The 12864-nt window shown below is 38.5% G+C and overlaps 1 protein-coding gene across 3 annotated transcripts; it reads right to left on the bottom strand.

Moving 5' to 3' along the window:
* Nucleotides 1–484: 484 nt before the first annotated feature.
* traf2b (Tnf receptor-associated factor 2b) lies at nucleotides 485–12844 on the bottom strand. Of its 3 annotated transcripts, none has more exons than XM_039779815.1 (11): nucleotides 12695–12844; nucleotides 8730–8932; nucleotides 7765–7843; nucleotides 7420–7518; nucleotides 5163–5324; nucleotides 4989–5063; nucleotides 4348–4422; nucleotides 3567–3791; nucleotides 3170–3473; nucleotides 2789–2937; nucleotides 2480–2698 (listed from the first exon to the last, which is right to left on the bottom strand). In XM_039779815.1, the coding sequence occupies exons 2-11, from the start codon at nucleotides 8903–8905 to the stop codon at nucleotides 2480–2482; spliced, it is 1563 nt and encodes a 520-aa protein (XP_039635749.1). In that variant the 5' UTR covers nucleotides 8906–8932; nucleotides 12695–12844. The 3 variants fall into 3 exon arrangements, with proteins under 3 accessions (XP_039635751.1, XP_039635749.1, XP_039635750.1); XM_039779816.1 differs by lacking the exon at nucleotides 12695–12844 and adding an exon at nucleotides 12339–12450; XM_039779817.1 differs by lacking the exon at nucleotides 12695–12844 and having other exon boundaries at nucleotides 485–2698; nucleotides 8730–8905.
* Nucleotides 12845–12864: the final 20 nt, after the last annotated feature.

Here is a 12864-nt window from a genome sequence, read left to right as displayed (position 1 = left end):
GGTCTTTTACAAAGCAACTTACATGTAACTCAGAAGAATGAATAATGAAACTGATGGTGGTGCTGTGTCGATCTCCCCTTTTTGTAACATGCTACCCCCTGATCTACGTATGCAGAGCTGTGAACAAAACCTGATAAACCATGATTTTCAGTTTCTCTGCAAGGCAGCAACAAAAATGTCATGTGGAGGTAAAAGTTCATTTACAAAGCAACTAAGAATGAAACTGGAGATGGTGGTGGTCTTTCAATCTCCCCTTTTTGTAATGTGCTTCTCGCTGATCCGTATAGCTATGCAGAGCTGTGAACTAAACCTGTGATTTTTAGTTTCTCGGCAAGGCAGACAGATGAATTTTGTTGTGAGGTGGCTTTTTTTTTTTTCAAGCAATCTGTGAATCTGAGGTAGGATATTAACAATTGACAGCAATAGTGCTTTGAATCGACTTGTCGTGTTTTTTACTTGTTATAACATGCAACTGACACTTTACTACAGCAATTTTGTATTTTATTTCCATAAAGTTGGAGGACTTGCAAGAGACAGATTTAAAAAAGTAATGGTAAAAATTGCTACAACAGAGGCCCGAAACATCCTGAATTATCATCCCTAGTATGAGTAAAAAAATCGCAAAACACTGGATCCTATATTTCCCATGATGCAACCAATAGAGTCTTTTCATTAGACTCTCCCTGTCTGGCAACTCCACGCCCCAGTTTGTAACAGACTTTGTTCTGATTTGTAGTCTCCAAGCACTGGTGACCTCTTCGGTAGATAAAACATGATAAAGTGCCCTTTTAGTAGAGAAAATGGGTGCCTTCAAATGGACAAAATGTGATGCAATGCCATATAGGCTACCCTCATGCTAGAAAACTTTCTGCATGCTGGTGCCCCACAGCATGCAGCTGGTGCCCTTTTTATTTTTTTTCACCCCTGGCCCTCAGACAGCCTGAGCCCACCGCTGTCTCCATGACACAAGAGACTGTGTTTTGATCAGAACTTACAAAACTCCCTCCTGAAGCACAGAAAACCTTACACAGCTGTTTTCACAGAGAAATTCCCCTTTATAGATTTTTATAAATAATGTTTTGGGGCATGTTGAACAGTACATCATGTCCACATTCATGACAACAGCATAACAGGAGCAAACAAAATACACCAACAACAAACAGCCAGTGTGACACAGTAGCTTGTGGTTTTGCAACAGGTATATTTTCAGTTACTGAAAGCGGTCCATGAAGTGGGTTGTGAGACATCACACCAGCGGAACGCATTGGAAAGTATCATAGAGCCTTTTGGTGGCCCACAGGGGAAAGCTGTCACATTCACATGTAAGATGAGAGTTTCATATTCAGGAAATCATCAGATACAGTATAAGGGTAATCTGGTTCTCTGGATATTTTTCACCCAAGCCCATTTGTGATGCTGACCCTCACTTGATGACATAAATCAATGATTCGTGTAGATATATCATAGTTCAAAAACCTCATTCTATACTATAACCTTAATCTTAGCTGTGTTTATGCAGTTTATGCTGCTTGCTAGATCACCAAAATGAATCAAATGGCTTATATGGTTATATGGTTTAAAAGTGGATTCATTTTCTCTAGCAGAGCTATATTGATTAATATGATGATTATTTTATTGTATAATTGATTATTGGTCTATAAAATGTCATAAAATAGTAACTTAGGTGTATTCTAATTAATATAAAATATAATTACTATAAACAAGGTATTTGATACAAATAGTTATAAGCCTTTAGGGTTAGTTATAAGCTGACAGGGTCACATTAAGATGACAGCTGATTGTGGCCGGGTTAGCTCAGTTGGTAGAGCAGGCGAACATATTTAGGAGGTGTATGCCTCGACGCAGAAGGTCCAGGGTTTGAGTACAACCTGTGATGATTTTCCTGCATGTCATTGCCCTCTCTCTCTCCCCCCTTTCATGTCTAGCTGTTCTTTCCATTAAAGGCTGAAATGCCCCCAAAAAAAGACAGCTGATTACAGACCCGTTTGTCATCAAGGAGATTTTGAACTCAGCTGCTCTTAATTTTACTAAATTCAAAACTCTGTTTTAACGCCTGCTTACAGCTTCATACTGAAATACTAACTTTTTATGTGATCTAAGTACTGCCAAAAGTCTTAACTATACAAGACATTAACAATAATTGATTATTAACTTCTATAAAGCACAGGTAAATCAGTGTAATTGCTTCACTAAAGATAGATGCCTATAACCATTACAGATCCACTACCATGATTGTTATTTTACACACCCTTGTACATCCGTCATAACGTGACACATTATTACATGTATAGTGTAGATATGATATTGTGTAATATCATAGCCACATAGTATATCATATATTATCATAGATATTACCATAATATCATATAGATATATTATTATTATTATTATTATTATTATGAATAATTATTTGTTTGTTTTTAGAAATGCTTTGGTGTAGCTTCCACAGCTTCCCCAGTTACAAGCCTGTGAGGTCTACGATGGCTTTGATGAAAATGGTATCATCTCTCAGATAGGGGCTCTTGCCAGCCAGTTTAGCCAGCGGACAGAAGAGCGGGCAGCCACTGGCGATGTTCATCTCACTGATCGGCCGCTGAAAGGAGGTGGAGGTGACATCGGGGCGGAAAGCATCGATGATGTGCTCCCTGTTGTTCTGATCCAAGAGCATTAGAGTCACCTGGGAACAAAGAAGGAGCTTGTTTTGAGCTACTCATTGTGGCGACTATTTATTAAATAGGTGGAAAGATTGTTGATGAAGTTTTGCTACCTTCTGACTGAATGGCCATTTGAGCAGAGCGTCGCACTTTCCCCTCATGACGACAAAGAACAGCGAAAGGTGCGTTCCTCTGCCCGTCCCGTCGCCGTTCAAATAAAGCCTCAGACACATTTTGTAGCCATATTTGCTGGAGTAAAATGCTGCGAGGAAGAAAAAGAAGATTCCAGAATGTAAACAGAGTCCAAGCACAGTGTCATGTGAGAAGAGGAATGACATGTCCACTCCCCGAAGGACAACAAGGGTGTAGTGAAGTGGAATTTCCCCCGACTACACGCCAACACATCATACAAACCACATGATCTTAGCTCACTCAAATTCAAATAGAACCTTTCAGCTTAGAAATTAAGCCGCTGATTACGCCTTTCATCTTACCTGGTGAGAACATTGCAGGTGTTCGACCGGCCACGGCATCCTGTCTGCGGCGTGAGAAGTCAGAGATTTTCCACACAAATATCCCGTCGTAGGTGCAGAACTGGAGCTCTCGCAACAGCTGTTCAGTTTCAGACAGCTGCAAGTCTCTCATGGTGACTGTCCGCTCTAGCTGACGCACTTTGTTGGAGAGGTTTTCAATTTTTTCCTGGTCTAAACGATGCTGATGTGAGAAAGCCTCCAATGTAACCGAACTGCGCTCCACCTCTCGGTTTAGGACACACACAATGTTTTCTAAAGCGTTCACCTGTCAAAAAACAGCAAATATGTAATTAGATCCTCATTCAAAACCTAGAAACATTAGCAGTTAACAAAGAGCATCATATCCATTGAGGCTCACCTTTTTGTCCACGTCCACAGACTGCATGGAGGCTGCAGCTCCAGAGCCCATAGTGACCCCCTCCTCAGGAGCCCTGTACAGGCCCAGGCCAGAGTCCTCCTGCCACTCTCCGTGAGCAGCAGCATCGGCACGCGTCCTAGCCATGGACAGCACCATGGGCAGCAGCAGACGCAAGTGCTCCATGGTGCTGCTGTGCTCATGGTCAGCGAGCTTCCCATTATCTATCTGAAAAACACAACAGAGCTTATTTAGCTACTACTGTACTTAAGAGCCAACTGAACTGAAAACCTTTAAACGGCAGGACATAAATTATGCTATTTATCAATCATCATATTTGCGAGTAAAATAAATGTTAATGAAATATCAACCGATTGTTTACAGTTTTTATAAGGATCTCCGAAAAACTTGGTTTGAAAGCTTAACATTAACAAGTATACCATGAATTGCTTAATCAGAACTGGGTGTGGGTTTGGTTTCACAGTGCCATGGCAACATGAACAAACAATGCCTCAACTACATCCATGCTCAACGGTCATCATATTTTAATTTAAATGTTGCTACATCCTGATTGGTGCACGGAAGTATGTGACATCATCCTTTTCCAACTGAGTCACACCCACTCCAAACCAGTGAAAAAAGCCCAGAGAGAAATCTCTCCAACCCAACTGGCAGAAAATGATGTGTTCATACCCTGCTAAATATGAAGCTAATGCTAGAGGCATTTAGCTTAGCATAAAGACTGGTAGCAGATGGAAACAGGTAGCTAGATTATTGTACATACCACAGATTTACAGCCCACATCACTGAATGGACAGGCACTCTTTGACTTGGCGCAGGATTTGCTGTGGTCATTGAACTGAAGGTAGAATGGACAAAAGAAAAAGGTTAGGAGTCAGTGGACCAGCTTCAAACAGTGCATCAACTCGAAACAGAAAAGTGAAAGTCAAGTACAGGATTATTGGTCAGAAAGAAACTAAGTGGTCATAAAGGGAATTCCTTAAAGGCACCATTTCCTTGAACTGTTCAGTTGATCAATAAGTGGAACTCACATGCATCTACAGTTTCATGCTACATTACATTACTACATTACATTTCATGCTATTGTAACATATATGTTGGCTATTATTTGTGTTTTGTATACATTTATGCGTTTTTATAGCATAGTGTATGTTGTACTTCGGACAATCTGGGGACAGGTTCGGCATGTTTGATTAAGGTTTTAATGTTTTTAGTCTATTCAGTGAATATTCTATGTTCAGGTTCAGTATAAAGAAGCTACCTATATTTTTAGAGTATAACGTCTAAGAGCCTTTGTTCAGAGAGGATATTGCCAAGCAATACCATGCCGAGTTATTTAAAACCACTTTACCATTATAGGAATTAATAATAAAGTTAAAGGGTAATTTGAGGAGCAGCTCAAACCTTTTCTCTTGGGATTTTTTTCTTGCCACAGTCCTTGCATTGTAAGGGGAACTTCAGACAGATCTCATCATGGGCCTAAAATACACCACGAAGGAACATGAGAATATTATTTAGTTTCCATGTATGCAGACACAACCAGCAACTGCTTTACACCAGATAATCTTTATGTCTCACCTTGATGTCTTTAAAGTTGAAGGTCATTTTGCAGTATTTGCAGTTGAGCGTTCGTGCTTCACATTCTCTCTCATTATGTCTGTCCTTGTCTGTACGAAGGATTGAGATTTGGCAGGCCTCACACTGTATCCGCTCAAATTCACAACGACCTTCATGTTGAGCCTAAAGATGGAGGATAGATATATTATAACTACATTCTTACTGCCTGCACATGTCTGGTATTCATTGTCTTTTTTAAAGACAGTTGCTTTATGGTGTCACAGCACACTTGCATGCATGAGGTGTAATTTGCATGGTAGATATTTAAAACATGTCATAAAAGCTTCTGGCCTTGTGTCAGTTGTTATATTGTTGACACACCCTTGTCAATCATTGTTAAAAGTATGTATGCCTGCAACAAATAAAACTGCGCGACACAACAGTAAAAAAAGTACAAAAATGACAGTTGAAATGATGGAAAAAAAAAAAACCATTTACTATTACATCTTTTATTCAATAATTCAGTTTAATAGCAGGTGAGGGTAACACACAACAACACTTACTTAATGCATACGTGATATTAAGTAATTATATATTATTATAATTATGTAATTATTTACGTAATTATGTTTTTCCTGTAACCCAATTAGGAGAAATAGTCTGAGATATACGATTTAATTATTTGTACTATATGCTTGTTAAAACACAAATAATATACAAAAGTGATAAAAAAGGAGAGTGTGGAATGATCAGATAAAATAGGATGACAATACACCTCAAGAGCCATTTAAAACAGCTGACTTTAAAACTAAAATAAAATGGGGAAATAGAAAAAGAGGAAATGAAAGTAGAAAAAATTAAACCGAAAGCACAGAAAATAAGTACAACAAATAACTGGGAAAAAAGGCCAGTTTTTTTTATTTAAAGCTGTAAAGTGCTGATAATCTAAAATGCCATTGTTTTGAAAAATGCCGGGAAACAAAAGCTCCGCCCCGACTATAAGGCGGAGTTTATTGCAAGGAAAACATTCTCTTTCATAATGACTATCAACGGCATGCTGGAGCCACAGAGCAGGAACCACAGGTAGGCTAGCCAGTTTTTCGCTTTGACTGTTCACTTTTCAGGCATGGCACACCGGCAGATCTCAATCCGAATAACCAAACCGTATATGAATCATCTTTCCATTCAAATCCCTGTTCTTAATGCGCTACGCGGCACCATATTTAGTCTATTTTTCCAGCTAGTTTGGGGCGTGTATGGCTAGCTAACACAGCAGCTCTTTCCACACAACAGTGACTAAGACGGCAGCCCACAACTGTTCACTCAGACATATGGGTGTATCACACCGCATAATAATCATTTCTCTAGCACTGCAATCACACACTTTGACCAAATGGTCCTATAAAGCAAGGTCGTGTTTATTTATAACGTCAGCAAGCTAACCACCATCAGCTTGATGTTGTCATTTGAAATACCATCACCCCATTTTAACATTTCCTGTATAAAGCCTGATCTAGATAAATAGTAAAACTACAAACAGACAAAAAGGTACAAACATCCGTTGCTCAGAATTAGCATCAGGAAGTCAACTCTTTACTAAACAAACTTACCACACACAGAAATATTTACAGTAGAAACAAAACTAGTCATAGAATCACAAGAAAGCAGACAGCTTTTATAATTACGACAGGGCTTTTCTGGGATTATACAAACCAGTCTGTCTGAATGATATAGTTCATTGTCTACTGGGATCCTGTTTTTATATCTACAGTAAGTATAAACTGATTAGTTCCCTTGTGAACTGGTGCAGTCTAAATCTAGTTTCATTATCCTGTAATGGTTACATTAACCATTTATCAGCAGTCAAGCTAATCTCGAGATGAAGGCCCTTTTCTATCCTGGTACTTTCCCACAGAGTTGTTGTTCTTAGCTGGTAACATGGGGACTTTCCAGGCTGATAAGTTTCACTTCCTGTTAGGCTGTTACTCTGCTGCTAGTGCATTGCTCTATTGCATGTAATAAGAGCATGTCTTTCAGCTATAATGTCAACTGAAGGCTGCAGGGGGAACAATGTGTATGCAACCCAGAAATGCAGAATATGTCACAGTATACTCTGTGTGGGTGATGATGGATGAGAGAAATACAAAACCACTGACAGTACAGGTTTGGGTGTAGTAAACGGACACTTGTACACAGTTTATATGGGACAGGAAGGGACAAACACTGAAGTAGAAAGCAGTTAGCACACCCACAACGACAAAAGAACTTTATACTTCACCTCATACTCTTTTATTGAGCCTGTCCAATCACAGCCCTGGTTCAAACACCTGGCAGGCAGACTTGCTATTTCTCGGCCGGCTGCATTGTCTGGAAATGCCTGGTGGGCGAACAAAGAACAGTGAGGTGAAGTCATAAAGCCATTCATTATAATAGCAAACAGACATTAAAGTTTGAATTGTTCGAGACTGTGGTAAGGGAAACTCCTATCAGACTGTAGTAAATTGTCTTTTTTTTTTTTTTTTTTATAAATCAGAGTGGGAGTGAGAGATGGTATACAGATTACAAGGAACATGTCTCATAAAATAACAATGTTGGCTGACAAATGACATACTTCATAACTTACCTCATTACTATTTAGGATGGAAATAGGTTCCTCATATATCTCCTCTTGGCGGCAGGCTTCGCAAGGCTTTGGCCCAGAACTGACAAACAAAATAGGTTTGTTTACAGTAAAAAACAGTTTGGTGCCAACAGTCAGCAACAATTTCCTGCTGATTCATTACTGGAATGACTGCTGATCAGTATGGACCAGAGCTCAATTAGATGAATCATTCATTGAAAATACAAAAGCAGTGAAAAAAGCCTGTAAGCGCTATACAAATTCTGCAATTTGCAACCTTTGGTAAGGTGTGGGAAATTGATGAGAAAAAAAATGTATTAGCTTTTGCAAGAAAAATGGATAACACACCCAAAAACACAAAGTACATGTGAAATTATAAATACAGCTTTTGCAAAACAAATGGATAACACACACAAAACATTTCACATGTAACGAAAGTCACATGACACAGGCACTCACACATGTGATAAAAGTGCTTTTTGCTGTTGTGTGAATGTTGGAAGATTAGTAAAATGACACTCCAGTACATACTGTACATGTTACAAAAGGTTTAGTTTAAGATATGGTTCTATGATTTGATTTCCTGTACTGTCACTGTATGATTAATGATACTGCCAAAGTATCATTGGACATAAGAAATTCATGAATAATGAACAACCAGTGAGTCAGTGATAGGAAACAAGAACTGGAAAAGAAAACAATGGACCCCTTTAAAATGAATCAAGAGGCATGGTCAGATCCTTGTGATTCACTGACTTCAGTTCAAGAGTCCAGTCACGTGAGGGATGAGTCTGAATAAAGTAACTGATCTTGGGTGCACAAAATCCCCCAGAGGCAAGCAGAGATAAGAATACAGGGTGTGCTGAAGCATGTCCAATAAGAGGGTAAGCATTGGGAGGGGGGGAGGGGGGAGGGGTAGAGGTTTGAATTTCACACTGCTGTAGGTGGTCCGAGGACCTCCAGTCTACCTGGTGAGCTGCTTGAAGCAGTGTACACAGAAGCGGTGGCCGCACTGAGCCTGGACAGGCTTCCTCAGGACCTGGAGACACTGCTGACATTTGTACTTATTCTCCATAGGCACTGACAGCACACTGAGGGGGATCCCTGGTAAAGAGTTGGTGCAGTCCAACGAGATTCGGGCCATTCTTCTCCATCAATCTGGCGCTATAGCCTGTGAATGAGTACAACACAGCAACTGTTAGTAGTTAAACACAACCTTTAGAAGTAAAGAAACTTTTACAGCACTTGTGCAATCACTGTGTTTTGTGTTTTCTCTGACATACCCGTAACTCATACGGGTTAATTACTTATGGGACATGTATGTCAGAGTTACACCTACTGTATTGGATTAATCAGCACCTGGGTTATATAGCAGCAGCAGTGAAAGTGCAATACAGGTAGCATGCAAGCCTTTAGGCAAATAATTGTACAGTGGTACAGTGAGTATAAGGCTGATTCATCATTGTGATACCAGGTTAAGTTTGGCAACACCCTAAAACACATTTGGCTTTGTATAAAATTTGAAAACATGTAAAACTGTCGATGCTACAATGGAACATGTGTGCAACTATCATTCATTGATAAAAATGTTTTTGGCCAAAATGTAATTATTGCATCACCATTGCCTGGCCGTACCATTAGCATGTCTTTGCTGTGACCCTAATGAACCTGGGAACCTTCCAAAACGATATCCTTAACTAAAAGCCTATATGAGATACGTGCAGGAAGACTTTTCACTAAATAGTTTCTCTTTACTTGTCACTCACTGCATTTCATTATTTTTCTAGTATTTGTTTTCTGTAAACTTATGAATAATTACTTCCCAAACAAGTTTAACTGTTAACTTTGGATGTGTCAAAACAAATTGAAAATCGATATCCCTGTCCGGACAACAAACAACTCTCAATAAAAATGAATTAAAAATTATACAAACTATGACAAATGCTAACAGATCGCCATTGCTGCCCCGTATTACAGTCAGGAGATACTGGCCAAAGCTGTATCATGGCTGTGGTAGACTTACTTTTGCACATGAAATTTGCAAACTTTGCAAAACCCTTCTAGAAATGTCTGCTCTATGAATGTTTAATCTGTTAGTAATACATGGTTTATCTGAAAAATCCCTTACAGGTGGGAAAATGAGTAAGGAGTGTTTTTCCCATATCAGCAGATGTCATATTGACATATTCGCATACCTCCACATCAAATATGCACACCGCTGTTTGTTTTCCTGTCAGTGCCTAACTGGGTTTGGTTTTACACAGAGTTGCAGAAAATGTTATACGATGGGGATGACAGGATGAAAATATAACCTTAATAATAATAATAATAATAATAATAATAATACATTTTATTTATGGGTGCCTTTCTGGACACTCAAGGTCACCTTACAAGACAATAAAAACAAAAAAACGTATTTCTGCTTGTCTGCATTAGCCTACAGGTTCTATGATAATATGTAGTTCATCCGGTTTGAACTCTAGACTGTACAAACGTCAAACAGCTTTGAGCAGTGTTGTCTCCACCTATTTATTTGCTTGAGTCAACTCATGTTTTAAAAAACTTTTCACCCATGAATTAAAATTCAATTTCAATCAAAATGCCACTAATCTTTGCACAAAAACACACAACAAAAAGTTGCATTTCAGTGTTTTCCTGAATTGGTAAAGGGTAACAAGGTTATTTGTGTACACTAGGTGGTGGTAAATATATTTCCAACCTTTTTGAAAGCATATTATTTTTCCTGCACAAACTGACTGGGTAATTTTAATGGAAATGGTGTGCCTCTGTAAAAAGCCAGCCATTAAAACTTTAACAGAGATATGCTTATTTATTGTGCTGACGTGGCATAAAGTAAGAAATATCTGAATCCTCTTTTTGGTGAACCCTATATTTTATTTTACAGATGTAAGCACTTTCTCAGACTAAGAAGTGAGATTATAAGTAACAGATGGATAGATCAAACCTTAAATGAAACTAGGCAAATTAAAAGGTTACTATGTCCCAAAAATTATTTTGAGTGGAACACTGAAACCCACAAAAGAGGAACACATCCCTTAAATCCAATTTCCATGATGGAAATCTCATGATCACAAGACTAATAGCTAGAGCACCTAACTCTCATGCTTATCATGAGACTTAAATTGACCCAAGTGAACATATGACCGATGATAACATAGTAATGCATTAGCTGCCATTAGTAATAATAGTAAACAGTCAAGTTACAAAGAATAATCTTTCTTGTAACATTCATACTCCCTGGCATCTTTTCTATTTCATTCAGTTAACATTTAAAAACATTTGTGCTAAAATAAGGTTATTAGCTGAATCCCAATTTTTAGTTTAAATTACATAGCACTTTCAGTATTTGAAACAAATTGACATTTTGTTATCCTTTCTAACAAGACTAAGTAATGTTGATGCAGCATTTTTGTATGAGTTTGTGTGTCAACATTTTAAATTAATACATTAAATTCATGTTTACAAATCTTAAATTGCAGTCCCATTACATGGAGAGTGAAACAGCAACATGATGGTGATGATCTTACAGTGAATTTCCCTGAATAATGATTAGCAATCATTCAGTTGGCTTGCTGTTTCACCCTAGATTGCTTCATGTCAACCTCAAGAAGGCGGGAAGTTACATACTTCACATGTTAGAAAAAGCCCAATGATGCTTATCATTGGAAAGCCACAATGTTTTTTCCTGGTATCATTATTTGATTCATAGTTGACACATCACCACGTCCGGTGTATGATGACTAGCATTTCTTCACTATTGCAACATAAAAGTAGTACAATTGTCACGTTTCATTTGATGAAACACGTCCAAATGGAACAAAAAGGTAAATGATTCAATAAGTCATAAAAGCACTGCCTTGCAGTAAACAATGAATACCCAAACTCCTGTTTACTTTATGTATCCATAGAAACAGTGAGAGGGTAGCAATTACAAACCCAGTAAAAACAAACATTAATCTCATGTAGAAACCTTGCTGATATAGTACACTCCACTATCCTGAAAAGACTAACAAACAGACCAGAATCTTTGCACACTGTGGCTAAAAATGTCAGAAACAACATTAAAAGCAGCCATACACTAAGCACAAACATTACTAAACTTTAAAGTATGAGCTGTGATAAAAATAAATAAATAAAAAGACCTTGTTTTTTAACTTTATCCGAAGTAATCTGGCGTTTAAATAATAATTGGGAAATGTTTGTGAAATAAACAACACTAATAGCTGCATTCACAATCAAAACAATGCCTTGAAAAGTAAAGTACAACCAAGCTATCCCTGCAGTCTCCACATTCGTTACTTTTGTGTCACAAACAACTGTCCCTTACTGGTTGTGTTTTTTTTAAAGCCAGTAGCAGCTACATGTATCTGAAGCCAGAAAAACACCATCTGCTCTGCCAGCTCCATGTATGCTCGTCATATCGGTTCGCCATGTCCTTGGTCAGTTTTTGTTTTACACCCATGTCAAGGGTTTCTACATTCTCTGTGAACCTCTCCACCCTGCGTGTGATACTAACTACACTAAAACCAAACCGGAATCTCTTTAACGTTACTCACCCAGAGTCTGCTTGTTCACCTTATAAACGCAACCGACACAACACCAAGTATTTAGCTAGCTAAGTTAGTTACACCCTAATCCACGTCACTGCTGAACGCCACTCTCGTGCGTGGGTAGTCCTCGACATCTGGACTTATGTTTTGCATTTTTGTAGCTAGGCTCTAGCTAAACATTTAACTTGCACTTCAACTTGGTTTGTATGAGTAACGTTAGCTAACTTACACAACTTCAGCCAAATGCTATAGTTAAGCGATGTTTCACTACCTATTACTAAAGGTTTTGCGAATGATCTACTCAGTTGGCAAACTTCTAGCTAAGCCAGTCATCTGGCAAGTAGAAACACAGGCTAACTAACCTTGACGTCTTCACTTTGCCTCTGTCGACAGACAGAAAACAAAACTTTGTCCGCTATCGCATAAGGACAGCTCAACCTTTAGCTAGCTATGTTTACAATTTACTGCGACATGCGCCGCTTACTTTTATAGATAAAGCAGCTGGCGAGAACGGAGTGTACACTCTGCAGTG

Source organism: Perca fluviatilis, chromosome 17 (genome assembly GCF_010015445.1).
Source record: "Perca fluviatilis chromosome 17, GENO_Pfluv_1.0, whole genome shotgun sequence".
Taxonomy (NCBI): domain Eukaryota; kingdom Metazoa; phylum Chordata; class Actinopteri; order Perciformes; family Percidae; genus Perca; species Perca fluviatilis.
Note: the sequence above shows the minus strand (reverse complement) of the source record. Positions and strands in the feature narration are given on the sequence as shown.